Source organism: Bos indicus, chromosome 7 (genome assembly GCF_029378745.1).
Source record: "Bos indicus isolate NIAB-ARS_2022 breed Sahiwal x Tharparkar chromosome 7, NIAB-ARS_B.indTharparkar_mat_pri_1.0, whole genome shotgun sequence".
NCBI classification, from domain to species: domain Eukaryota; kingdom Metazoa; phylum Chordata; class Mammalia; order Artiodactyla; family Bovidae; genus Bos; species Bos indicus.
The window spans coordinates 15,553,918-15,578,733 of record NC_091766.1 but is presented as its reverse complement, the minus strand read 5'-3'; the positions used below and the strand labels follow the sequence as shown (position 1 = coordinate 15,578,733).

Below are 24,816 nucleotides of genomic sequence, written 5' to 3'. Positions count from 1 at the left end.
TCCCCACAGCACACATGTGATTGAGGGGGTGGGGTCTGAAACCAGCCCAGGAGGAAACCCAGAAGGAAGTGACCCAATAGCTGTCTGTTTACATGGTTCCAGGCTCTGCTGTCCACGGGGCATCTCAGGTGAGACCCTCAAACCGGAGCCAGATCTGCACAGCTGCTTACCATGTTCAGCCCTCTCCACCCCCGGCCCTTTCACACCCCAGCAAAGCCAGACACAGATGAGTTGGAGGGATCATGTTTATTGTTTGGGGGTCACAGGTCAAGTCACTTCCCCACCTAGAGGGAAGGCAGATACCCTGGGTGGGGGGCACAGCGGGCCAGGCCCCCAGGGTGTGGGGGCCCAAGCAGGACAGGCTCCTTTATTCCATCTGTGGAGGCAGCAGGGGCCTGGGAACATGGCTCTGCCCCACTGGCCAACCAAAAGCAGGGCATGGAGCCCTACCTGCTTCCTGCCCTGTGGGGTGGGTGAGGTGACCCATAGCGGCAGGCCTTGGTCCACAGACTCAGGGGCGGATGGGGAGCACCACTGGGGGCTGGTTCCACATCTTGATTTCTGGGACCAGAGAGAAACCAAATGAGACAGACGAAGGGAGATGGATGGGGAAGCAGTCGTGTGGCCAAGAGCCCCCCCGCCCCACCATGCCCCCGAACAGTAGGATGGGAGAGACCCCCATCTCCCCACTCACCTCTGCACTGGGCAGGGCAGGGCAGGGCTAGAGCTCATCATGGTCGCCCTCCACTGGGTATTCAGGCGGGGGCTCTGGGCAGGCAGCTGGCGTCATCAGCTCCATGAGGTACTCGCAGCGGCTGGGCTCTGTGGTGCTGGTCACCACCGTCTCCTTCCCGCACAGCAGGCGCACCTGGGGTGGGCAGGTGGGGCTCAGGTGGGCTCTGTGGGCCACATCCCCACTCCACTTCCCCCAGCCCGCGGGCACTCACGGTGGTGGAGCGATTGGGGCCCTGCCAGCAGCCTGTGCCCTGCTCATACTTCATGGCGCTGAACTTGTCGTGGTCGGGGCCAGCCCACGAGCCCCAGGTGCTATGGGAGAGTGGGCCGCTGAGAGGGGCCGGCCGGGGCAGCCAGGGGTGGGGATGAGGGGCCGAGAAGGGGGCCTAGCCCGAGCTCACTCACCCAAGGCTGGTAGGGGAGCCGCCGAGTTTGGGTTTCTGTGAGACAAGCTTGAAGGGGCAGAGTCTGTAGACGTACCTGTCGTGGGATGGGGCTGGTGGGTGGGGGAACAGGGGTCCCAGCCTCCACGACAACCCCCCACACCAGAGCCATGCAAGTACCTCAAATCCCAGTGGCTGTGCCTAAGCCCACCACCCTCCCTCCCCACCTCGTCCTTGCTCAGGCCCAGACCCACCAAGCCCACCCACCACACGTGCCCACAGGGGACGCACTCATTGGTGGTGAGCTCATAGCACTGGCTGTACAGGTAGGCGAACTCGCCGTTGGGGCCAAAATCAAATGAAATCTCCTGTTCCAGGTTCCTAAAGGTGAGGCCCGGAGGTTAAGGGGCAGTGGGGGGTGCCAGCCCGACTCAGGACAACGCAGGAAGGCCCACTCGAGTGGCGGAGGGTCTCTCGGGGCCTGGGCTCCAGTCCCCACCACCTGGGGACTCTCCCTGCAGGAGCCACCTCCAATTTGCAGAGGTTGCCTGAGTGACTTCCCCATCGCCACCATCTCTGGGGAGTTGGGCAGCAGGCGGCCATGGGGCAGTGGAGAAGTGGCCTTGCTGCGACCGCATGGGCACCCCCATACCTGATGGATTCTTCCATGTCCTTCAGGGACCGCTCAGCCTCTTCGAACTTGTTGCGGGCCTCCTGGGCAGCTGGTGGGGTTGGGAAGGAGGTCAGAGGTGTCCCCACACAGGGCAGGGGGTGGCGCAGACAGGCCTGATTCCCCCAGCCCCAGGGCTGGCTCTGGGTGAGGAGAGGGCCCAGGAAGACCCTCTGGGCCTTGCCAGCTGCCAGGCAGACCCCACCGCCCCGCCCCGGCTCTCAGCTCTTGAGGGAGCAGGGCCGGGGCTCCTGGGGCCCTGCTGGTTCCTCGCCTACCAAGGGCGACACAAACAACAGCTACCCACGAGGAGGGAGAAGGGCCCCTGGGACTGGTGTGGTGGTGCCAGCTTCCCCAGGCCCCAGAAGCCCCCTCTGGGTGGCCCAGAGCCCCCTGGGCTTGCCTGGGCCAGCCCCAGGTCCCCTCGAGGAGCAAGCGGGGCCTGTTTCTTGGGCCCCTGCACCTGCTGGCGACAGGGAGGGGCCCCTCCCTCCCAGGGTCAGCCCTCACCATTGATGAAGGCCTGCGTCTGCTCATCATACGGCGGCATCCTATCCTCCTCGGTGGGGCTGGCCGTCTGGGGGGCTGGGGCTGGGGGTGGGGCGTCCTGGGGGTGAGAGGACAGAGTCAGCGAGTGACCACTCCCACCCATCACTCCCTCCACCCCTAAACACCCACCTTGGGCTGCTCCCCCTGGGAATCCTCGTCCTCCTCATCCTCATCCTCCTCTGTCTCCTCGTCCTCCTCGTCTTCGTCCTCCTCCTCTGTGGGCGGTGAGGGCATGGGGGGCTGCTCCTCCTTGGGCTCCATCACATCGGGTGCAGGAGGCAATGGTGGGTACTCAGTGGGCAGCACCTGCCGGACGTGCGGAGAGGTCGTGCTGAGGACTCGGGGGTCCACCCCCACCCCCAGGGCCGGGGCCAGGCTCCCACCATCGCCCAAGGGCGGCCTTGTGTCTCCATCCCTTCCAAGGAGCCTAGAAAGAGGGAGGGAGGGACAGACAGCTGGGGGCGGGGTGGCTTCTGTAGAGGAGGTGGGGCCGCCCAGCTGGCCAGGGTGGCCCTGTGCCAGAGCTGGAGGCAGTGCCTTTGTGAGGCATCCAGGGGCAGGGCGGGGGCGGCAGAGGGGGCTCATATCACATCCCTTCCCCTCCCTCTACTGACCTCGGACCGGTACTTGTCCCTGATGGCGGCCCAGACACGGTCATAGAAGAAAGCAGCATCCATCTGCGCGTCTCCCCCAAGGAGGGTCTGTGTGTGTCAGGTTGGGGTGGGGTCAGGGGCAGGACCTCTACGTGCCCCCCAACTCCAACCCAGGCACTCTCGTAGTGGGTGCAGGGGCCCTCAGGCTGCGGTGCCAGGCACAGCACGCGCTGACTTGCCCAGGGCCAGACTGGAGCTGGGCTGGGTGAGGAGCGTCTGCCAGAAGGGGGCAGCACAGGGCTGTGGGAAAGAGGCGGGGGCCAGAGAGGTGCGGGGTGGGGACTGGAGAGACCAGGGAGAGGAGCTGAGAGACAGAGGCCAGGGCGAGGTGGGGAGTGAGGACCAGCAGGGCAGCGATGGGTGGGGAGCAGGGACAAGGCCATGAGGGCAGAGCTGTGAGGAGGGCGGGTGACCAGGTGTGTGCACTGGGTAGGGCCGGGGGAGCATGGGTACAGGGAACCTAACTCTCCCCACGAGACGCCCTGAGGCACCACATGACTCCACTAGGTCCCACAGGGGAGGGAGGAAGGCCCTGGGTAGCCCCTCCTAGTCACCAGGCAAGGCCTGGCCACACCAGCCAGGCTGGGCCCCCCCAGAACCCTGGCCCTGGGCCAGCAGGGGACTCTCCATGGGAGTAGCCCACAGAAGGCCTGCCTCTGGCCACCCCCGCCCTCCCAACCCTGAGGTCACCTTGGGGCAATCCCCTCCAGAAGTCCCAAGCAAAGGGGTGGGCCGAGTACCTGGGCTTCCCCTTCTGATAATGCCCCGTCCCCATCCGTGTCCAGCTCCGGGTGGGTCTGCAGCTCAGCCACTGAGACCCTGCGGGGTCAAAGGCAGAAGACGATAGAGCAGTGAGCCCATGGGCTTCTGGTCAATTGCCCCCCAACCTGGGCCAGGGCTCCTCCTGAGAACTTGCTTTAGGACCTCGGGGCAGAGAGAGAGGGCAGGCAGGAAAGTGGGAAAAAATGAGGTCTGGAGTTAGGGCCCGGTCTGGTCTCTATCCTGGGAAAGGCAGGTCCTAGCCACCCCGTCCCCTGCCTCCTACCCGCTGCTGAGGTTCCACAGCCCTGAGGAGCACAAGGGAGGGACAGGCACAGGGGTGGAGTGGTAGCCGTGTCCTCAAGGCCCAGCTGCCACTCCCTTCCACCCTTAGAGCCCAGCACAGGGAAACACTGTGGCCTGGCGTCCTCCACCACAGGAGACCCACATACCCATGGTGGCCCATCCTGCCCCTATCCCACCGCCCACCACCACTGCCCACCAGGAACGGGACCGCCCTGCCCATTCTCCCCCCAGGAACCCTCCAAAGTCCCAGGCCTCCCACCAGGGGGCCTGCCCAGCCTCCCTGTTCCCAAAAGCCCACCCTCCACTGAGCCGTGGGCCTGGGGTCGGCCAGCAAGTTCAGGGGCACTGGCCAGGATTTCGTCTTTCACTAAAGCGTCCCAGGCCACAGAATAGGCTTTCGAAAAGCACTGAGATCCTGAGTCCCCCTGTCCAGCTCGAGGGGGTGTTTTCCCTCATCTCTTCCCCAGCCCCTCCACGCCCCCAGGGGATCGGGCTCCAGGGCAAGGAGGTGGGCTCTGGTTGGTTTCCTAAAGGCGGGGAGAGGGAGGAGGGAGCCCGGGGCAGGTGGCGCTGGCACACTCACGCGCCATCCATGTCATCATCCAGCTCCTGGAAGGCGCTGGCTGCCAGCTCCCGCTCCCGCTGCTCCTTGGAGATGGCCTGCTGCTCTGTGGAAGGACCAGCTCCATCATCCTCCATCCCCAGCACCCCCTGGGCTCACTGTGTGCCCGGGCCTCTGGGTGCTGAGGCTGGGGCTCTGAGTCAGGCCACTGTGGGGGGCAGACTGGGGGCGGGAGCTAGGCAATGAGAAGGGCTGGCCTGTGTGGGGGTGGGGGGGCAGAGGAGCTGGGCAGTGCCAGATGGATGGAGGATCCAGCAGGGGCAGCTGGGGGCATCTGCAGAGAGTCTGAACAATCCGTGACAGAGTGAGGGGTAGGACCATAGGTGTGCCACATTCAGGAGGCCCCAGGAAAAGAGGTCAGGGGACAGAGGCTGGGGTGGGGGCGCAGCCAGGTGAGGCAGATGTCCTGGGGGCCCCACGGAGTGTCTCGCAAAGGGGGAGAAGCCACCAGCACGGAAGACGGGAACTGAGCTGTGGCCAGAGGACGCAGGGCGCTGCAGCCCCACACGTGCTCTGATGGTCTCTCCTCGGCCTGTCTCAGCCCAACCGGCTCAGGGTCACTCAGGAAAGCACCCCCAGTGCAGCCGCACTATGAGGCTCGGCCCTCTCCACCAGGATGAGCAGCCTGTGTCCCAGAGACCGCAACAATGTCCTCACAGATGAGAGCCCCAGGCTCAGGTGGATGAAAGGACCTGCCCATGGTCACCCAGCTGGTGAGGGGCACAGCCGGGGGCCCAAGCCAGGCCATGTGCCTCCAGAGCCCATGCTCATCCCCACCACCTTCTGGGAATCCCGGTGCAACCTCCGTGGCGTGCCAACCCTGAACCTGAGTCAGAAACTCCACACTAAGAAGCCAGGCACTAGTCTGCCCAGCCTTGTGTAAAAGGATGCTAGACATGGTGCAAAAGAAGGTGGAAACAGAAGCAAAGACCAGAGTTCGCTCACTTTCTAACACGTGGCCCAGAAAAAAAGAGTAAAGGAACCTGGCAGCAAAGGTGAAAGAGAAAACGCCTGCAACTTCAGTCACCAAGGGCCAGCCCCTCGGTACACAAGAGCCACTTACAAGCAGTGGAGACCAAAAACCTGATGGGAAAAATGGACCTGGATGAGACAACCCCACCAGGGTCACACGCTGGAATGGACAGCAGCTCTTAAAAAGGAAGCAGGGGTCCCGACACCGGGCTACAACATGGATGACCCTTGACAGTACGATGCTAGGGGAAAGCAGTCAGTCACAGAGGCCACTCACTGCCTGACTTCCTCATGTGAAACGTCCAGAGCAGGTCAGTCCATGGAAACAGGAAGCCAACGCGTGGGGCCGGGGGCTGGGGACGGGGCCAAGGGGAGATCTGGAGGGCCAGTTTAATGGGCCTGGGGGTCCGTCCTGGGGTGATAGGAATGTTCTGGAACTAGACAGCAGCGACGACGTCCTGCTGGACACTGTCGACAGTGTGGACGTACCTGACACCGTTGAGTCGGGCACTGAAAACTGGCTGAAATGGTGAATTTGTAACATGACTGGGATTTTACCGCAGTGAGAAAAAATGGAGGGCAAAGAGTAAAAGGAAACGAGGCACCCGGGGACAGAGCACAACACGCATACACCGTGCAGACCAGTGCTGCCCAGTGGAATCTTCTAGAGGGGGCGTGTGTCACCGCTGAGCACTGGGCCTGCAGCCCGCTCGACACACGTCTGCAGTGGGCATGGCTGGAGCAGAGGCCTGGGAGCAACAAAGAGCAGCAGTTTCGCAGGGCTGGTGGGGGTGTGGGCAGGCCATCAGGCCAACATGGCACATACACAGGGTACAGAGAGCGGGGGGAAGCCCTCGACCGCAGGGGGCGTTGTAACCAGCCAGTGGTGGCCCAAATGCTGTCCCACCCAAGGCATTGGGGGAGCCAGGAAGACTGCTGGCCTGATGGAGGGAGGCCATCAGCAGGCCAGAAGGGGCAGAATGGGCCCAGGGACTTCCCTGGGGTCCAGTGGTTAAGAATCAGGCTTCCAGCAAAGAATCTGTGCGGGAGAAACGGGTTCGATCTCTGGTCCGAGGGGACTCCACATGCTGTGGAGCAACTAAGCCTGCGCACTACAACTACTGAGCCTGTGTGCCACAACTATGAAGCCCGTGCGCCTAGAGCCTGTGCTCTGCAATGAGAAAGCCCCACACCCTAACAAAAAGTAGCCCCCGCTTGCCGCAACTAGAGAAAGGCTGCAAGCAGCAAGGAAGACCCGGCATGGCCAAAAGTAAATATAAACTAGTAATAAAAAGTCAGCCTTCTGATTCTAATACTTCTAATAAAAAACAATAATTTAATAGAACTTAATAAATAGAAACGTAATAATATAATCTAATCCTAATAAAGCATCAACACGGGGGACACATTTCTGGCGTAAGATAACACACGCCGTGGGGCAACTGAGTCTGCCTGCTGCAACTAGAGAAGCCCCACACCATGCAACAAAGACCCAACACACGCAAAGGAAACTGGGCCCTGAGCGAGGCAGGAGCAGGCTGGTGACTCAAGCCTGCAGATAAGGGACAGGGTCTGCAATAGGAATAATGTGGGCATCAGTCTAGCTGGGCAAGCCAGTGGCCTCTTTGGCCTCAGCTTCCTTGTTTGTGAAACAAGGTGATGACTGGGAAAGGGGAGCAGGGACAAAAACACGATGATCCTTGTGAAACAAGCACTGGGTGCCCTGGTCTACCCAGCGTCAGCGTGGGAGAGAATACTGGTGTCTGTATCAGGGGTCAGCAAACTTTACTGTAAAGAACCCAGCGCTAAATATTTTAGGTTTGACAGGTCATAAGGTCCCTGTTGGCAACCCCTGAACTCTGTGGCTTGATCACAGAAGCAGCTGATGTTATGTAAACAAAGAGGGGGAGTCTCTGCTCATTCACCAACATGGTCTCTGTGTGTGTGTGTGTGTGCACTGCTCAGTCATGTCTGACTCTTTGTGACCCATGGACTGTAGCCTGCCAGGCTTCCCTGTCCATGGGATTTCCCAGACAAGAATACTAGACCAGGTTGCCATGCTCTCCTCCAGGCGATCTTCCCAACCCAGGGATTGAACCTGCATCTCTTGTGTCTCCTGCATTGGCAGACAGATTCTTTACCGCTAGCACCACCTAGGAAGCCCATGGTCTCCTTGCTGCTCCTTAAAAACTAGACAAGATGCAGCCTTGCGACCTTTGAGCCTGTCCCTTCTACAGGTAAAGGGCTTCCTCCATCTTAGTCAATGATGTACTGTGGGCACCTGGGGTAGACCTGGCACATCACAGGCACGCAGCAGGTGCTTGTCAGATGAACGACTGAATTACCGATTATGAGAAATCAGGACGGAGAGAGGGAAGGGCGGAAGAACACAGCAGATGCTCAAAAAGATGGAGGAGATCACAGCACAGCCTCAGAAGGCTACCAGCCGCTGGTCACCATCCCTGTGACCGGCTGGGGCCACGGCTCCAGATATTTCTGGCAATGCTTGATCTTAGTCTTTCAACTAGTCTGGAGTGGGTTTCTGCCCCACCTCTCCCTCCTATCCGCCTTCCGCCATGTGTGTCCCTGCACACAGCAGACTCAGAACAAATGCCAAGGTTTCAGATTATCCACAACAGCGGCACAATCTGCCAACAGCAAGAAAATGCTGGACCAAGCATTAAAAAAAAAAAAAAATCACCTTAAAACCAACCCCAGGCAGTAGGAGTTGCCAGAGCAATGAGGAAGTGAAGAAGAGAAGAGAAGGTAGAAGCTGCTTTCATCCTAAAGGATTTTGCCAAGCCTGGCAAATGTGGATGTCCATTTTGATAACTTGTGAGGGAAGGGAAATGAAAATCAAGGTCCAAGGTGACCTGCCCCATAACTATGACCCCATGAGACTCCCCTCAGGGCTAAGCTGGGCCAGGAATCAGGCAGCCCTTGCTCGGACCTCGGCTCGCTCTGCCTGGGGGGCTGGAGGAAGCTCCAGCCTCAACTTCAGACTTGCAGTCCCTGAATCCAGTGTTCCCACAAAGAAGGCAGAAAGAAAAGCCCCTCTTCTCGAGAGAAGGACCTCTCATCAAAGCTGCAAGTTACTGCTATAAATGACTTTTAAACACAATGCCCAACACACAGTCGAAGATAATGAGGCAACTGGGGAACTAAAGGGCCGTGATTTAAAAAAAACCAGTGGAACGACAGACAAGAGACAATGGGCAAGAGACTCCTGGGCCCAGACTCTTCCCTGGCAGGAGCCAAGGGGGCATCTCAGCCACGCGGGATGCAGCGATGTACCTTCCCACAGCCTGCGGTGCTGGTCTTTGGCCGCCTCCTCTGGCTTCTCGGCTTCCTCCTTCAGGGTCCGCAGCACCTCCACCTGGTCCTCCAGTGACTTCTTTCCAGCCTGCAGCTCAATGAGCTTTTTCTGGGAAGGCAGAAGACAGGGGCCGGCTCTCAGCCTATTCTTCCCTCTTCCTCTCCTGCCTCTATTCCACATTATCTTTTCCTAATACACCCGCCTCCTGGATCTCCCCCAACCCCTGCTACTGTGGTTCTCTGCAGCCCACTGGAGAGAAATGCAAACACCTCAGTGCATGCCTGAGGCCCTGCACAACCAGGACCCTGCCCACCTCTCCAGCCTCATCCACCCCTTTGCTATCTTAACTGCCCTAACAACATTCAAAGCTCTCCACACACACTGCCCCTAGTTCTTCACATAGGCTTTCCTTCTGTCTGCAACACTCTGCCTGGCTAACTCTGAATAAACCTACAGATTTTGATTTAGATGGAGACCTCCTCCTCCAAGAGGTCTTCCTTGCTTCCTGTGCCCCAAGGCGGGTTCAGAGAGCAGAGGGACCAAGGGAGGGAACATACGTTTGATTCCTGGCCCAGGAAGACTCCACGTGCCTAGGAGAAGCTAAGCCCCTGCGCCACAACTACTGAGCCTGTGCTCTAGAGCCTGGGAACTGCAACTCCTGAAGCCGGCGTGCCTAGGGCCTGTGATCCGCAATAACAGAAGCCACTGAATGAGAAGCCTGCCTGCTGCAACCAGAGAAAGCCTGCGTGCAGCAATGAAGACCCGGCACAGCCAAAAATAAAATAAAATTCTTTTTAAAAACTGATTGCTTGTATTAAAAAAAAAAAAGAAAAAAAAAGAACGGGGATTTCCCTGGTGATTCAGTGGCCAAGACCCTGTACTCCAAATTCAAGGCGGCCAATTTGATCCTTGGTCAGGGAACTAGATTCCACATGCTGCAACTAAGACCCAGCACAACCAAATAAATAAAAAATATTCAAGGAAGGAAGGAAGCAAGGAACGTGTGTGCTGGGTGGGCTCCAGCCTAAGAATGTGGGCCCTAGGATGTAGGGTCCCTCCCAAGACTTTGCCTGACACCTCAACCTGATCTGCGGCCAGGGTCCTCCTGCTGGCCCATGAAGTCAAAGGTCACTTGGCACCAACTTCACTGTGTGGCTAAGCACGAGAAGGATCTCACTGGCCCTGAATACACTGCCCACTATGAATTCAGGAGGTACCTCACTAGCCAGGCCATGGGGGTGGGAGAGGAAGACCCGACCCTTCCCTGGTCTGAGAAACAGAGCTGGGGCCCTTGCTCAGAGGGTTAAGCGGGAGCCCTGAAGGAGAGTTGAGGACTCTGACCTACCAGTTAAGGGGGTGGCAGACAGGCAGGGAGAGACACACCCCTGGGGACTCACCCTCTTCGGCCCTCCCCCCATACATCCCCAGCACCCACCCTACTGAGCTAACCTGGCTGTGGTTGAAGGACCTTGTCTTGAGTCCTCCCCCAGAACTGGTAAGACATACAGTCACTGGCCTTAACTTACAGATGAGAGCACCCTAGAACCTGGAGGAGAGGCGTCCCTCCTCCAAGCCCACTTTGGTCTGCACCCAAGGCCTAGGTCCATGCCTGGCTGCCGCCCACCTGGTACCAGCCTAAGCAACAACTAAACGTCAAGTGGACACAAGGCACAGACAGACACCAACTGGCCCCAGGACACCACTGGTGGGGAGCAGACATAAACCCCAGCCAGCCTCACCAGCCTCCAGGTCGTCCTGGCTCAGCCCCACCAGGCCCCTCACCTGCTTCTCCTCCCGGGCCTTCTTCCAGTCCTCAATCAGGATCTTCTTCAGGCGGAAGCCCTCGCGGGTCACCTCTGCCATCTGCTGCAGTGTCTCTCTCTCCTTGCGGCCCTTCTCTCTGGGGGGAAGGGAGACACAAGCACCAATGGGAGGGCGTTTAGTGCCCACTAGGTCTGCCTCTTCCAAAGGGGTTCAAGCCCCTGCCATCACCCCATTGTGTGGGCAAAAACAGGAGCTCAAACACTCCTGCTCCCTCCTCCCCCAGGTCCTCCTGGCTTCAGAGTCCCTCACCCCCGTCCTAGGGAGGAGATGCAGTGGACAGGGCTCGCTCACCCTCAGGGCCGTGGGAGGGACTAGGGGTTGCTGGGATGTGGGGCTGGAAGGAGGTGCCCAAGAGGAGAAAGAGACGAGCGCACAAGTCACAGACTCCCTGACAGAAGGGCTGTCTGGCCTGTAGGCAAAATCTGCTCAGTCTACTCTCTACTTAAGAGACCTTCCATCAGAAGGGTTTACGGAAACGTCACGACGCTCAGCTTTTCTGAAAAACATATCCGGTCCTGCCACCTGCTCCCAACTCACAGGAGTGGAGGGAGGCTGTCCCTTTTAAACGCCACAATCCCCATCACTCCCTGACTGCCTTACACTCGGCCTGCATGCACTTGCTTCCATCACCTGCCTGTGGGCATTTCAGTTTTCAGGTCCTGCTGCAGCGGTGCAATTAAAAGCACAGAGTCCCAGGTTAGACCAAGCTGGATTCGAGTCCTGGTTCTGCTATCTCTTAGCTATGAGACCCTGAGGAAGTCATTTTCCTTTCTGAGCGTGAGCTCCCTCATCGGCTGAACAGGCGAACACATGACACTCGCTTCCAGGCCAGAAGGGAAACCGCTGATAGAGCATGCACAGAGCACCTGACACAGGCTGAGCCCTCAACACACAAAAGCAGAGAGGAGAGGGAGCCCGATTCACCCAGCAAGGCGAGGCAAGGGAAGGGGGAGAGGGGGGCAAGGGAACGGGGGTGTCAGCTACGTACTTGCAGGTGTTCTCACAGACGATCCCGCTGTTGTATTCGTCGGTCCCGTCACAGCAGTCTGAGGGCAGACGTGGGGGCGCTGTCAGGACTCCCCCCACCCCGCAATGCCGCCTTCCCTCCGCCCAGCACCCTGTCCCCCATCCTGGGGCCAGTTCATTCACCACACACTCCATCGTTGACCCATCTGGAGGAGATGTACAGGGCCTTGTAGCCTGTGTTGGTGCAGTGGAAGCTGCCGTTGGGACAGGCAGCTGTGCCTGTGAGGAAAGGAGGGAAGGAGGGTTTGTGGAGTGGGTTCAGGATCCGGCAGGTCACGCCCACCACATGCACACGGGAGCGTGAGAAATGTGAGAATAACTGATGCCAAGTAAGGGCAGGAAGGACCACTGCACTTTGGGGGCCTGAAACAAAAGGCTTCTGGGCTCCCTCCTGCCTCTCCACGCTGGGGGGTGGCGGGGGGCGGGGGGGGGGGGGCCCTCCCAACTGGGCCCTGCCAAGCCCTCCCCCTCCCCCTCTGGGCTCCCATAGCGCCTCCCCATCTCCTCACCAAACCACTGACCCACTTTATTCTGTGCCTGCTTGCCTCCACTCAACAGAGAGCCCTGTGAAGACAGGACTGGGTCTGTCTGGGACACCACACAGGACGTAGCACTCACCAGCTCAATAAACGTACAATGAATGAATGAACGGATGCATGGATGAATGGAGAAAACACTCACCTGGTTCATCTGAGCCATCTTTGCAGTCACAGTAGTCATCATTGACCTGATCAAAGGGGATACTGGCAGAGCCATCCAGGCAAGTGAAAGGCTTTGACTCGTCGTAGAAGTGATGGTCTGGGGAGGGGGACAAGGGGCCCAGTCCAGGGCAGGAAGAGAGCCCTTTCCACCCAAAGGTACCTCTTCCCACTCCCACCGGCTAAGCATTGCAACCTTCCCTGCCCAGAGTCCAGAACACTGAGACCGAAGGCTGTAAGCGCCTATCCCGGAAGCCTCCCACACCCCACCCCCAATTCTGGCCACCTCCAGTGGCTCACTCACTGGTGAGGGAGACGCCCCGGGGTCGCCTGACTTCCACGGCCCAACACATCGGCAGTAGCAGCAGCAGCAGTAACATCTCGCTGAAGCCTCGGAAGCCGGAAATGGGTTCTGCCAGAAGGAGGCTACTGGGAGATGCACTGCGACCCCACGCTGCAGCGAGAAAGAGGCAGCAGGTCAGTAGGAGAGGGCTCCTTCCAGCCGAAGGAAGGCGCCTCTCCCTCCGGTCAACTGGATTCCTTCATCGCTCCGTGCAAAGAGGTCTCACTTAACTTCCCACACTGGGGGCACGGGGGCCGGGGCGGAGGCGCGGGGTGGGGGGTTCTCCCCAGTCCTACCTAGTGGAAGGGAACCTCACTTGGCCCAAATCAATGGTGAGCGGAACTCAAAACCTCCGCTCCCTCTGGGTCGGAGGTGGTTCGCTATCCAGTTCCCGCCAATCGGCCAAAAGGGTTAACAGTACCCCCCTCTCCAAACGCACACCCTTCGGCTGCCCCTAAATAGGAAATTGCGGGGGTGGGGGGTCCTCCCGCCCACTAGTCCACCACGTACACGAGGCTGGGGCAAAGGTCAATATCCACCGCGCCCCCCTGACCCAGCAGCCAACGGTTTCTCCTGCAGAAAGGAAGCGGAAGTGTGTGAGAATCGTCATGTCCGGCATCACGCTCCGCGCTAGGGACGGCGGGTCTTGGCTGCCATGTTGGGAGTGGCATGTGGCAGGCTCGGAACCCAGTCGGCCATCTTGCATAGGACTGAAGCCTGAAAGGGAATAGTTCTGAAGGTTCGCGCTTAATGGCGGCGCAAGGTGCCTCCATCTTGGGAGTGGCGGGTTCTGCAGCCGGAACAGAAAGTTCCTGAAAAATGCCCGCGAAACCCCACACCGCCGCCCCCGGTAGAGTTGAGATGGAGAGGTGGGGAGGAAAAAGGATGAGCACGTGACTCAAAAGTACCCTCCCCCATCTTTCTGCGGACTGCTCTGCTCGGGTCCCCTGCAGGGACCGCCTCTCCGCTCAACGTCAGCCAATGAGAGTCGTAGACTGGAACGCGGGCTGTTTCCATGGGAGCGCTGGAGGGAGGCGGGAAGGGTTACCTAGCAACCGGAGATGCGGCTAGGTCCCGCCGAGCGGTCGACAAGTGCATTCCCAGAGCCCGAGGAACCTGAATTGACGGATCCTAGACAGAGGCAATTCCCCTGAGCCCCAGAGGCCCTCGACCTCAGCCCCAATCATGACGTCTCCCCTGTGCTGGGCGGCGGCCTCCAACGCCATGCCTTCTCAGGACCAAATTTCAACCCCCTCCAAAGTCAAGGCCACTCAAGTTCAGCTCAAGCCCTACCGCTCTCGAGGCAAGGGCTTGGTGCCTGTCTGGCACTCACTTCATTCCAAGGCAGGACCCTTGCATGCCAGCGAGGGGAAGTCCGCTGTGAACATGCAGGTGGCTGAGTTACAAAGGAAGATACAACTGTTAGGTAAGATGACTCCAGAGGGCCCAGAATGGTCGAGTCGACAGCCCTCTGACCTGGCAGGAGTTTTTTCACTAGCATTCGTCCAGGTGTCCAGTATCCGGAGGCAAAAATTCATGCTTGGTCATGGTTTTCCTCATCTTATACAACTTTTCCTGAGCTCAGAACCGAGTGAACTGTATTTCATACTTTTACGTGTGTGCGTGCCAAGTCACTTCGGTCGTGTCTGACTCTGTGTGACCCTATGGACTGCACCCTGCCAGGCTCCTCTGCCCATGGGATTCTCCAGGCAAGAATACTGAAATGGGTTGCCATGCCCTTCTCCAGGGGATCTTCCCAACACAGGGATCCAACCCACTTCTCTCACGTCTCCTGCATTGGCAGGGGGGTTATTTTACCACCAGTGCCACCTGGGAAGCCCCTACTTTTATGTAGTTTCAACTTTTCTATCATGCATGGGAGGATGAAGGATATAGATTCTAGAGGCAGATTTTCTGGGTTCAAATATACTGGCTCTACGTGTGCTATTAATAATTGTTTGATCTTCAGGGACCAAGAATAATGTAATTGCTCTCAGTTTGTCCAACCATTAGACGAGGATAGTAACAGTACCACCCCATAGGTAGTTGAAATGTGTAGCGTGCTTAGAACAGTGCCTGGCACAGAGTAATACTATGGAGTGTGAACCAGTGGTTCTCAATGGAATCGGGCTATTTTGCTCCCCAGAAGACACTTGGCAATGTCTGGAGACATTTTGGTTTGTCACATTGTTTGGCGGCGGGTGGGGGACGGGTTGTTACTGGCGTCTAGTGAGTAGAGGTCAGGGATGCTGCTCAACATCTGATGATGCACAGGACAGTTCAACACAGCAAATAATCATCTATCTCAAGTGTCAGTTGTCGCTTTGTGGTTAGGAGGTAGTGTTGCATAGTGGTTGAAAGTATGTGCTGGGGAGTCTGACTGCTTGTGAACTGGAACAGTCTAATACGCATGAGCCTTCTCATGTGTGAAATGGGTATAATATGGATATGGGTATGTACATACTGGCACATCCTATGTGATACCTAGAAAATGATTAGTCCATCCCTGGCTTTCCAGTGGTTAAGATGCTGTGCCTCCACTGCAGAGGGTGTGGGTTTGATTCCTGGTTGGAGAACTAAGATCTCACATGCAGTGCAGTACAGAAAAATAAAAGAAAATGATTAGTCCAGCATCTCTGCATGCGTGCTAAGTCACTCAGTCGTGTCCAACTCTTTGCAACCTCGTGGACTGTAGCCCACCAGCCTCCTCTATCCATGGGATTTTCCAGGCAAGAATACTGGAGCCGGTTTCCATTTCCTACTTTAGGGGATCTTCCTGGGCCAGGGATCGAACCTATGTCTCCTGAATCTCCTATACTGGCAGGTGGATTCTTTACCACTGAGCCATCTGGGAAGCTCCAGTCCTGCATCTAATACATAACAAATGCTCAGAGTAAAATATTGTTATACTGTTGATACCTACTACAAGGTCTTCCCTCTGGGAAGTGCCTCCTCCCGTGATGCTCTGCTTCTGCCTGCCCACCTCACATGACCCCAGAGGGTGACCGGAAGGCCTTTTATGAGAGCACCCAGTGGAACATCAAGAAGAATCAGGAGACCATTAACCAGCTCCGCGAGGAGACCAGGGTACTGCAGCTACAGTTGACAGCCCTGCTCCAGGTGAGGTGGACGAGGTTCCAGGGGTGGGGAGGCAGCGTCCCCAGGGGATGCTCTCAAGGAGAGGGTGGCCAGAATTTGTAGTGTGACCTGGGCTCTCCTCCTTGCAGGGAGATGAGAAAGTGGTCCAGGCAGTGATTCGAGAATGGAAGTCAGAGAAGCCGTACCTGAAGAACAGGACAGGCCAGGTTTGCCCCACTCCCATTCCTCTGACCACCTCCCTTCATTTCTAGCCTGGGTCCCCACCTGACTCCCTGACCCCCATCTCACCTTCTCCAATCCCTTCTCTACGCCAGCTGCCATTAATTTATTTCTCAGTCTTTCTCACACACTGACCACATGCCTGGCATGGCTTTAGGTATTGGTTGCTGTACGCTGAAAAACACAGACCATGTCCCCACTCCCCAGAGCCTCATCTTAGTGGAGAAAGCAGACACTGCCCCCCCCCCCAAGAAAGGAACAATAAACATAGAAAGAAAGTGATTTCCAATGGTGACAAGAGAAATAAATACAATAAAACAGAGTGGCTCCCTAGAGGTGGATGGGGGTTAGGGCTTTTCCTTTAGATTGTGAGCTGGGGATCTTTGCTTTCTCTAGGAAGGTGATATTTGAGCTGAGAAGGGGTCAGGCAAGTAGTGGTCTGGGGAAAAGCAGACAGATGGAACAGCAAGTGCAAAGTCCCTTGGGTAGGAACAAAGGTAGAGCGTTGGAGACACAAAGGAGGTCATTGTGGCAGAATGGGAGTGAGTGAGGGGGGCTCCATAGGAGGTCAGGTTAGGAGGGTCAGCAGGGGAAGAACCTTGCATCAGGCTTTGCTGCACGAGTGCAGATTTTATACTAAGAATCAGAGAAGTGAAGGGACTTCCCTGGTGGTCCAGTGGCTAAGACTGTACACTCCCAATGCAAGGGACCCGGGTTCAGTCCCTAGTCAGGCAACTAGATCCCACATACCACAGTTAAATATCCCATGTGCTACAACTATAGACCAGGTACAGGCAAATATATATATATATATATATATATATATATATATATATATATTTTTTTTTTTTTTTTTTTTTTAAAGAAAAGAAGTGGAAAATGGGCTCTGAGGAGGCAAGAGTTAGAAGCCATCCAGAGGAAGTTATCAAAGTGAAGGATGATGCTGGCTACACTAGGGCAAAAGAGGTAGAAATAGGAAAGAGATCTATCTGGCTCAGTCACATCCAACTCTTTGCGACCCCATGGACGGTAGCCCACCAGAATCCTTTGACCATGGAATTTTCCCAGCAAGAATACTAGAGTGGGTTTCCATTCCTCGTCCAGGGGATCTTCCTGACCCAGGGATTGAACCCATGCATGTACTGCACTGCAGACAGATTCTTTACCACTGAGCCACCAGGATCTCTCTGGAGGAAGCTTTAAGACAGAATAGAGAATTGCTAACAAACTGGGTATAAGTGGGAGAGAAAAAGAGAAGATGAGGATGACATGAAGGTTTGGGACTTGAGCACCTGGAAGGACGGAGTTGCCATGAGCTGAGATGGGGAAGATTCAAAAAGGGCAGTTTTGGGGAAAGATCAAGGATATACTCAATTTTGGACAAATGGTTTTGAGCTTCCTGTGGAGACATCTAGAAGGCAGTGTAGATATGGATATACGAGCCTCAGGGGGGAGGCTAAATTGGGATGTCTTCAGTGTAGAGGTGGGGCTTCCCAGGTGGGGCTAAGTGGTAAAGAACCCACCTGCCGATGCAGATAGACATAAGAGACGTGGGTTCAAACCCTGGGTCAGGAAGATCTCCTGGAGGAGGGCATGGCAACCCACTCCAGTATCCTTGCCTGGAGAATCCCCATGGACAGAAGACCTGGCAGGCTCCAGTCCATAGGGTCGCAAAGAGTCGGATAAGACTAAAGCGACTTAGCATGCACTCATGCAGTGTAGACGTGACTCAGAAAACCCGAGACTGGATAGGATCAAGTAGTATGTGTGGTCAGATGAAAGAAGAGCCTCTTCAAAGGCAAAGGAGATGGGTAAGGGGCAACCAGGGCGGTGGCTGCCCACCTGGAAACCAGCCCCTCCCCCCCCAAAAAAAGAAAATCTGCAGGAGAAGCGGGATCAGCCAGGTTTCAGATGCTCTACCAAGAGACGAGAGATGAGAACCAAGATGTGGGAGAAGGAAGGACTAGGTGGGGGTTCAGGCCCCTACTGTTGCTTCCCTCTCTCCAGCAAGCCCTGGAGCATCTGGACTACCGGCTGAACGAAAAGGTGAAGCAACTGAATGCTCTTCGGCACCAGCTGGGACTGCGGCAGAAGTGGCTGGAGGAGCTCCAGCTGCAGCACAGTTTGCGCGAGCTGGAGATAGCCGAGGCGCAAGACAGCAACACCGAGGTGGCCAAGGTAGGGCCTGTGGGTCTGCAGAGCCCTCGATCCTGCAGGAGGCACTGAGAGGGGAGGGATCCAGCCCAGGCTTGCTTCCCTCTTGTTGTTGTTCAGTTTGCTCAGGCGTGTCCAACTCTTTGAGACCCCGTGGACTGCAGCACACCAGGCTTCCTTGTCCTTCACCATCTCCCCGAGTTTGCTCGAACTCTTGTCCATTGAGTCAGTGATGCCATCCAAACTCATTCTCTGTCACCCCCTTCTCCTCCTGCCTTCAATCTTTCCCAGTATCAGGGTCTTTTCTGTGAGTCTGTTCTTCACATCAGATGACCAAAGTATTAGAGCTTCAGCTTCAGCACCAGTCCTTACAATGAGTATTCAGGGTTGGTTTCCTTTTCGGATTGACTGGTTTGATCTCCTTGCTGTCCAAGGGACTCCCAAGAGTTTTCTCCAGCACCACAGTTCAAAAGCATAAATTCTTCAGCAGTCAGCCTTCTTTATGGTCCAACTCTTACATCTGTACTGGAAAAACCATAGCTTTGACTATACGGACCTTTGTTGGCAAAATGATGTCTCTACTTCCCTCTAGACCATGCGGAACCTAGAGAACCGCCTGGAGAAGGCCCGGATGAAGGCAGAGGAGGCTGAACACATCACCAGTGTATACCTGCAGCTCAAGGCCTACCTACAAGTAGGGATCAGGTTGACTGGGGGTAGGTGGGGGGCAGCAAATGGGAGGGCCAGCCAAGTTAGGGACATCAGTCACAGGCTCACCCATCTTTCACGCCCAGGAGGAGAGCCTTCACTTGGGGAACCGGCTGGACTTTATGGAGGCTGAGGTGGTGAGGACGAAACACGAGCTGGAGGAGCTGCACCTAGTGAATCAGGAGGCGCTCAACGCCAGGGACATCGCCAAGGTGCCAGCCCACCGGCCCCTGGGAATCCTGCCCTTCCACTGCCATGGTCTCCTGACCTCAGCATCTGAACCCCAGCTGCCCCGAAACCCATCCCATCTCTGTCCCAGGACCCCACAACTTGCCCCAGTTGTCTTGAGTTGGGCCTGCAGCCCTGGCCCAGAGCCCCAGTAGATGCCAACAGGTCCTGTCGTTCCCCCGTCCACCCTCCAGAACCAACTGCAGTATCTGGAAGAGACCGTGTTCCGAGAGCGCAAGAAGCGCGAACGCTACCTAACCGAGTGCAAGAAGCGCGCGGAAGAGAAGAAACTGCAGAACGAACGCATGGAGCGCAAGGTGGGCGCACCAGGATTACGGGCCTGAGATCCCAGCCTGCTCCTGCTTGGACCCGGACCTGCGGGGTCCCCGCCGCTCCCCTACATTGGCCCAGGCCCTAGACCCTTCGGCAGTTCGAAGTTTCTCCTAACTCTGCCCCCAGCTCCCCATATGCCAGGGCTCTTCCCATATCCCTGACCCCGCCCTCCAGCCCTCCCCTTACTCTCCAGGGGTCCTCATCCTTCCCGGCCAAACTTGCCCATATCCGAAATTGACCCCGCCTCTAACCGGCCCCTTACCCGACAGGCCCCGCCCCTACGCTCTTGACCCGCCCGCTGACGCTGCCTCTGAGGCCTCCCTCTAACCAAGCACTCCTGACCCCTACCTGGATGCCCTGCATGCGTGCATGCTAAGTGGCTTCAGTCGTGTCCGACTCTTTGCGACCCTATGGACTGTAGCCTGCCAGTCTCCTCTGTCCATGGCATTCTCCAGTCAGGAATACTGGAGTGGGTTGCCATGCCCTCCTCCAAGGAGATCTTCCCGACCAGATCTGGACCAGATCCCGACCAGAGATGGAAACTGCCTCTCTTGTATCTCCTGCATGGGCAGGCTGGCTCTTTACCCCTAGTGCCCCCTGGGAAGCCCCGACTTGGCCCCAAGCTTGGGCCCCACCCCCTTCATGAACCCGGTCGGGAGGTATCTTCCCAATGCCCCTGGCCTCTGCCCTAAGCCCTCAGCTGCGGACTGACCAGGCCCTGACCCCCATCCATGAGCAGACCCAGCGTGAGCACGTGCTGCTGCAGTCTGACGACACGCTCCAGGACAGCATGTACTCCAAGGAGGAGGAGCTGAAGCGGCGCTGGAGCATGTACCAGATGGAGGTGCTCTTCGGCAAGGTCAAGGACGCCACAGGCGTGGCAGAAACACACGTGAGTGTGCCCTCAGCCCTCAAGCTCCCAGATGGCCTCAGCCGACCCTGGGAAGCCGACGCACCCAGCCTCCTTTTTCTGCCCAGTCAGTTCCTCAGTGTACAAAAAAAGACACCCCTCCCTCCTTCAGCTGCTGCCCCGTTTCTCTGCTACCTCTCACAGCAAAAGCGACACGAATTATCTACACTGGCCACCATCCTCTCTTCTGTTCCTTATTTAAAAAATTAATTTTGTTTATTTATATTTGGCTGTGCTGGGTCTTCAGTGTTGTGTGGGCTTTTCTCTAGATGCTGGGAGCGGGGCCTGCTGTCTAGTTACAATGCTCCATGGGCTTCTCATGGCAGTGGCTTCTCTTGTTGCAGACCAGAGGCTCAGTAGTTGCAACCCCTGGGCTCTAGAGCACAGGCTCAGTAGTTGTGGTGCACAGGCTTCGTTGCTCTGCGGCATGTGGGGTCTTCCCAGACCAGGGATGGAACCCATGTCTCCTGCACTGGCAGGCAGATTCTTTGCCACTGGACCACCAGGGAAGCCCCTCTCTCCTGTTCCTGCATACACTGGCACTGACTTCTTTGGCATGTCAGCACTAGGAGAATGGGCAATGTTGTCTTTCCTCTCCTGTATCTTCAGTCTCTATAGCAGGGTCTGGGGCCCAGTACCAGCCTCCATCCCAGAGAAGCTGGGCCCCTACCCTGGGGCCCGCACTTGGCAGCATCTTCCTCAGAATTTTCTAAGACTTTAGGTCCCCGGCTGTGAAAGTGTGAAAGTATTAGTCGCTCAGTCACATCAGACTCTTTGCGACCCCATGGACTATAGTCTGCCAGGCTCCTCTGTCTGTGCAATTCTCCAGGCAAGAATACTGGAGTGGTAACCATTCCCTTCTCCAGGGCATCTTCCCTATGCAGGGATTGAACATTGCAGGCAGATTTCTTTACCATCTAAGCCACCATGGACGTCTCTGGCTGGTCAACACTAATTCCCCTGGATCCCTGTCTGATCTCTCTGTTTGGGGAGCTCTCCAACCCACCACTCATCTCATGGGGGTGACCCCCAAGGAGTTCCAGGACTTGGATGTATTAGGTCATCTGGAGGGCTGTGGCCAGACATCTTTCCAGAAATTGGCCTTGGGGGTGGGTTGGTCCCACGACCAGTCACATTTTCTCATAGGAGGGGGCGTTGTTTGCACATTGATTTTGGAAAGCAGCTGTGCTCACTGCTGTCGCTGCCCCAACATCTGATTTTGGTTGATTGATTTTCCTTATATAGACAAAGAAGGGCCTGCAAAAATCATTCGTTCAGGGTTGCACACCCTTAAGGCAGCCCTGAGTCCAAGGCTCACAGAGTGCCAAGACAGCATTATGCAGAAGCCATCATCAGCTCAGGCTACTTGTCCCGCGCATCCCTGGGAAAAGAGGAACGGGACAAGCCCCTGGCTCTGACGGGTCTGTCTGGCCCACCCCCTCCCCCCCCCAGGCAGTGGTGCGGCGGTTCCTGGCCCAGGGTGACACCTTCACGCAGCTGGAGATGCTGAAGAGTGAGAATGAGCAGACGCTGCTGAGACTGAAGCAAGAGAAGCAGAGGCTGCAGCAGGAGCTGGAAGACCTCAAGTACTCAGGGGAGGCCCTGCTGGTGAGGTGAGGCCCCATGGTGCCCGGTGGGGGTAAGAGCGGGGCCAGTGTGGTCAACAGTGCCCCAGTGGTGGTCTCCCTGCTCCCTACAGCGAGCAGAAGCGGCAGGCTGAGTTGCAGGGGCGCCTCAAGATGGAGGAGCAGCGGCGTGCTGATGCGCAGAATCAACTGGACCGAACCATGAGGGCCTTGCAAATTACCAAGGAGGGCCTGGAACACCTGGCCGGCAAGCTGAACCACATCGTAGTGGCAGGTCCCACCTACGAGGAAGGCTCACCTGGAGCCTCCCTAGACACGAAAGGCAGTGCCACCCCACAGGTGGGGTTCCCACCCTGAAGTCCACTCCAGAGAACCCACCCCGGGCCCTGTTCAGGATATGAGAAGCCTGAACACATGGGAAACCCCAACCCACTCCCGAGTCTCCACCCCCGATCTCAGGAGGCACCCCCTTACTACTCAAGAGGCCCAGGACTTCAGAGATCCCTGTCCCATTTCAAATCCCACCCCCATGGGAAAGTCCCATCTAGCCCCCCAATACACACTCAAAATCTAAAAGATACCCTGCTCCAATCCCGAAGCAGCCATAGACAAGAGAGGCCCAACCTACCCACTGTGGAATCCTATTTCTTTTATTTTCACTTTCACCAAAAATTTTATTGAAGAAAGTATTCACCATTTTGTTCCACTACTTTCTGCCATTTTTCAGTTGTCATTGTTGTTTAGTCGCTCAGTCGCATCCAACTCTTTTGCGACCCCATGGACTTTAGCCTGCCAGACTCCTCTATCCATGGGATTTCCCAGGCAAGAATACTGGAATGGGTTGCCATTCCTTTCTCTAAGAATCTGATTTCTTAAGAAGGTCTTCCGGCAATGGCCTCTCTCCAGTTAATATCCCAGCCTGCCCTCTCACTAGAAGGCTCCCCCTCCCTTCCACCATCCCCCTGCCCATCCCTTGGCTTGGGTCTCTGGAGTTCAGAGGTGTTGCCTCACAAGCGTGGCCCTTGACGGCAGAGTCCCTACCCCACAGAGGGTAGCACCACTCCGGTGGATGGCCCCCAACTTCAAAGCCCTGCCCCCTGGGTGGGGCCTCCCAGGGGCCCCGCCCCTCCCGGCTCATCCAGCTCCGCCCCCAGCCGCAGGAGACCGGACGCTCTGTCGGAAAGATGGATCCCAAGGTGGATGACTATCTGCCCAACCTGCTGGGCCTGGTGGAGGAAAAGCTGTTGAAGCTGCATTCGCAACTTGAAAACCACAACGTGCCAGAGATGCTGCGCCACATCGTTGACCGCGAGGTGCCCATTCAGCCAGGGGCTGGGGCGGCAAAGGAGGGGTCGGGGCAACCCCCTGGAGGCCAGGGAGGAGGGTGATGGGCCGGGAATGGGACTTAGGGACAACAGGTGAGGTTTAAGGAGCCAGGGATGAGCCAGGAGAGTTACTAGAGGTAACTCTGATAACCTGGTAACTCGGCAGACCAGAGGTCAAGGCCGCAGGGTGAGGGGTGGGGGGTGGGAATCTGGGGTCTGCTCTCTAGAGGACAAAAGGTGGCACCTAGAGACCAGGGGCGGGCCTGGGGGGCAGGCTGGGTATCGGGGTGCACGCTGAGAATAAATGCTGCACCCAAGGAAAACTTTACTAGAGTGGGCAGAATTTCCCTGAGGATCCAGTGGTTAGCGCCCTCTTCGCTTCCAATGCAAGGGGCGCGGGTTCAATCTCTGGTTGGGGAATTGGATACCACGCTGCATGGCACGACCCCTCTCAAAAAAAAAAAAAAGGCAGAGGAGTGGGCAGAGGTGTTGAATAGAGTCGGGGAGTCGGGGTACATCTCAGAGGGGGATGGGGAGAAGGAGAGGGCATGGACCTCGCTACACCCGCTGCTAACTCACACACATCTGTCCCGCTCCCTCCTCCCCCTAGTTCTACGCCACCCTCGAGGGAAAACTGCCGTCGTACAACACCCGCATCGCCTTGCCAGTCGCCGGTCACAAGGACAAGTTCTTTGGTCAGTACGGGCAGGGAAAGGGGGCGAGGCTGGGAGCCCAAGCAGTGCATCGGGAGGTGGTCAGGAGCCGGACATATAGGGCCCAGGTGGGGATGGGGTGGTAAAGGCCGGGGAGAGAAATCTGATCCGGGAATGGGAATCTCTCAGACGAGGAGGAGAGTGAGGAAGATGACAGCGACGTGGTGACCCGTGCGGCGCTCAAGATGCGTTCCCAGAAATTAATCGAATCCCGCAGCAAGAGGCGCGGTCGCTCACGAAGGTCCTAGACGCGCGCTCGCGCCCGCCTGGCGTTTCCGGGCCCCTGCTTCGGGGGCCCACGGGGCCCCTTTAAGGGCTGAACGCGGCCCGGACAGGGGAGCGGAGCTGGCAGGCGATGCCCAGAGTGAAAAAGGGGGCTGGGCCGCCGGATGTTCCCACAGTAAATTTCCCCAGGCTGGTCCACGCCGGTCTCGGAATCGCGCAATAAAGGTCACCGACAAGCCCCTTGAGTATTCGCCTCTCCTTGATCCTGCACCGCCCCATGGACGGCTGTCTCTCAAATCCAGGGCCACAGCCTCAGCCGTCTCCGACCCGGGAGTGATGACTCCAAGGGTTCAGGACACAGATTGGTCTCCTCCGCCCCTCCAGAGAAACGAGATACCGCCAAACCTGGGGCAGACCAGCCCTCCCCATCTGAGCAAGGGTACTCCCCCCAGAGGACGCA

At 57.2% G+C, this 24,816-nt stretch overlaps 2 protein-coding genes across 3 annotated transcripts; one reads left to right on the top strand and one right to left on the bottom strand.

Annotated features, from left to right (window-relative positions):
• Positions 1 to 227: 227 nt before the first annotated feature.
• On the bottom strand, positions 228 to 13,493 carry PRKCSH (PRKCSH beta subunit of glucosidase II). Of its 2 annotated transcripts, none has more exons than XM_019964211.2 (18): positions 13,367 to 13,493; positions 12,818 to 12,967; positions 12,497 to 12,613; positions 11,939 to 12,034; positions 11,778 to 11,835; positions 10,748 to 10,865; positions 8,944 to 9,073; positions 4,639 to 4,723; positions 3,731 to 3,809; positions 2,952 to 3,038; positions 2,467 to 2,643; positions 2,299 to 2,395; positions 1,771 to 1,840; positions 1,410 to 1,499; positions 1,141 to 1,215; positions 948 to 1,047; positions 695 to 868; positions 228 to 561 (listed from the first exon to the last, which is right to left on the bottom strand). In XM_019964211.2, the coding sequence occupies exons 1-17, from the start codon at positions 13,473 to 13,475 to the stop codon at positions 722 to 724; spliced, it is 1,785 nt and encodes a 594-aa protein (XP_019819770.2). In that variant the 5' UTR covers positions 13,476 to 13,493; the 3' UTR covers positions 228 to 561; positions 695 to 721. The 2 variants fall into 2 exon arrangements, with proteins under 2 accessions (XP_019819770.2, XP_019819771.1); XM_019964212.2 differs by lacking the exon at positions 13,367 to 13,493 and adding an exon at positions 13,153 to 13,289.
• A 113-nt stretch (positions 13,494 to 13,606) lies between these two features.
• ODAD3 (outer dynein arm docking complex subunit 3) lies at positions 13,607 to 24,601 on the top strand. Its single transcript, XM_019964213.2, has 13 exons — positions 13,607 to 14,282; positions 15,855 to 15,976; positions 16,084 to 16,161; positions 18,182 to 18,352; positions 18,921 to 19,022; positions 19,123 to 19,248; positions 19,459 to 19,581; positions 20,337 to 20,489; positions 21,960 to 22,120; positions 22,207 to 22,432; positions 23,248 to 23,406; positions 24,029 to 24,113; positions 24,261 to 24,601. The coding sequence occupies exons 1-13, from the start codon at positions 14,042 to 14,044 to the stop codon at positions 24,377 to 24,379; spliced, it is 1,866 nt and encodes a 621-aa protein (XP_019819772.1). The 5' UTR covers positions 13,607 to 14,041; the 3' UTR covers positions 24,380 to 24,601.
• The last annotated feature ends 215 nt before the right edge of the window (positions 24,602 to 24,816 follow it).

Excerpts from the sequence above, each read along its gene's own strand:
- ODAD3 (XM_019964213.2), top strand. The coding sequence starts at position 14,042 with ATGACGTCTCCCCTGTGCTGGGCGGCGGCCTCCAACGCCATGCCTTCT. Across the intron at positions 15,977-16,083 it reads AGTTGACAGCCCTGCTCCAG|GGAGATGAGAAAGTGGTCCA; the intron begins GTGAGGTGGACG and ends TCCTCCTTGCAG. Across the intron at positions 19,249-19,458 it reads ACGCCAGGGACATCGCCAAG|AACCAACTGCAGTATCTGGA; the intron begins GTGCCAGCCCAC and ends TCCACCCTCCAG.
- PRKCSH (XM_019964211.2), bottom strand. The coding sequence starts at position 13,475 with ATGCCGGACATGACGATTCTCACACACTTCCGCTTCCTTTCTGCAGGA. Across the intron at positions 1,048-1,140 it reads GGCTCCCCTACCAGCCTTGG|CACCTGGGGCTCGTGGGCTG; the intron begins GTGAGTGAGCTC and ends ACTCTCCCATAG. Across the intron at positions 869-947 it reads GCCCCAATCGCTCCACCACC|GTGCGCCTGCTGTGCGGGAA; the intron begins GTGAGTGCCCGC and ends TGCCCACCCCAG.